At 30.2% G+C, this 1600-nt stretch overlaps 1 protein-coding gene across 6 annotated transcripts in view; it reads left to right on the forward strand.

The window, feature by feature from the left end:
* Positions 1-1600, forward strand: part of LOC106876102 (ataxin-1) — a 533072-nt gene that overhangs the window by 518111 nt on the left and 13361 nt on the right. For all 6 annotated transcript variants that reach the window (XM_052975101.1, XM_052975100.1, XM_052975099.1 and 3 more), the window contains one exon: positions 1087-1551. In XM_052975101.1, the coding sequence (XP_052831061.1) occupies positions 1544-1551 (8 nt within the window). In that variant the 5' untranslated portion in view covers positions 1087-1543. The remainder of the gene's footprint in view (positions 1-1086; positions 1552-1600) is intronic.

The raw sequence follows: 1600 nt of genomic DNA on the forward strand, positions 1-1600 counted from the left end.
CATAATCATTTAATGTCCACTCTCCATGCTGACATGAGTTAGACAGTTTGACTGGAGCTGATGAGCCAGAGAGCCTAGGTTCCAGTCTAGTTTGGCATGGTTTCTACTGCTGGATGCCCTTCCTAACGCCAACCATTCCAGGAGTGTAATGGGTGCTTTTACATACCTCCAGCATGGTTGCTATTTACATGGCACTGGTATTCGAGTTGTTTCACATTTATCTGCTTACTCTGGTATATATATATATATATATATATATATATATATATATATGTACATACATACACACACACTGAATTGTATTATTATATATATTATAATTCCATATCTATACAATACAAATGTTATATCAATTTAGAATATTTTTCCATATTAATACATATTTGTTTTCATTGTATCATTATATAATATATTTTATATCAAAATATGATACATTTTGCATACTACAGAATGTATCATATGTTGCTAGTATTACATGGAGAGATAGTTGGTGGTAATATTCACTATCTGAATGCAGAGGCCCAGAGAAGAACTATTCATGAGGAATCTGTGAGAGCGCAGGACATGCACCAACTTCTCCATGTTCCATAAATATTTTTGGCCCTTTTTTAAATTTTTTTTTTTTTTTTTTTTTTTTTTTTTTTTTTTTTTTTTTGTTAGAGCAGTAGATCTATTTTTAGCTCTAGAATTAGCTGACATGCCATTTTAAGATTATATTCAACTCTATTGATTCCTACTTGCCTGAAACTAACCCAGGTTCTATGAAACAAATTCCCTGTTTTAAAGTGATCTAAATTGAAAAAGAAAGGACAAAAACCTTTTATCAAAATTTCATGTCAATTTCTGTCCCATTCAACAGCCTAACAACAACAGAGTTATTCTAATAAATTCTTCATTATTTTCAAAATTAATTGAAACAAAGGCAGTTTATTTCTACAGGAATATGGTAACAAAGGGGTTAATAGTAAAAATGATTTTGTTGTGTTTTATGTTATGTTTTTTTTCTTTTTTTTTTTCCATTTGTAACATTTTAAAGCTATTCATCTATTGTTTGTTTATATTGCTAATACTTTTTATTATTTGCAGATATTGTTGCTTGTTGCTTAAGATTGGAAAACTTCCCTTACCATTCAGAACCAACATCAGCTACCCGCGGAGCCTGTGTAGAAAAAAGAAGACCAAACACAAAATACTAACAAACAAACAAACAAAATAACCACATCAAAGCAATTGTTTGGATTTACGTTATCAGTAAGCTTTAAGGAACAAGGAATAAACAAACAATAAACACACACACACACAAAACCACCCCTTGAACAAACGAAACAACAACAGCAACAACAACAAAAAAATTCCTATAAATATCTATAAAAAAAAAACAAAAATAAGACTTCCTCCATGTTTCAGAAATAATAATATAATACCTGGTGGAGCAACTACTTGTACCTGCTGCTGTGTTGTTGTTCTTGTTGTTTTTGTTTGATGCACATATCTTTTTATTATTAATGAATGGAGATATGCAGATTGTAGAGTTAAGAAACAGATGAACAGGTGAGTGTTTCAACTGAGTATTTATACCTTTTTATTTATTCGTTTATTA

This window comes from Octopus bimaculoides, chromosome 20, assembly GCF_001194135.2.
Source record: "Octopus bimaculoides isolate UCB-OBI-ISO-001 chromosome 20, ASM119413v2, whole genome shotgun sequence".
Classification (NCBI taxonomy): Eukaryota; Metazoa; Mollusca; class Cephalopoda; order Octopoda; family Octopodidae; genus Octopus; species Octopus bimaculoides.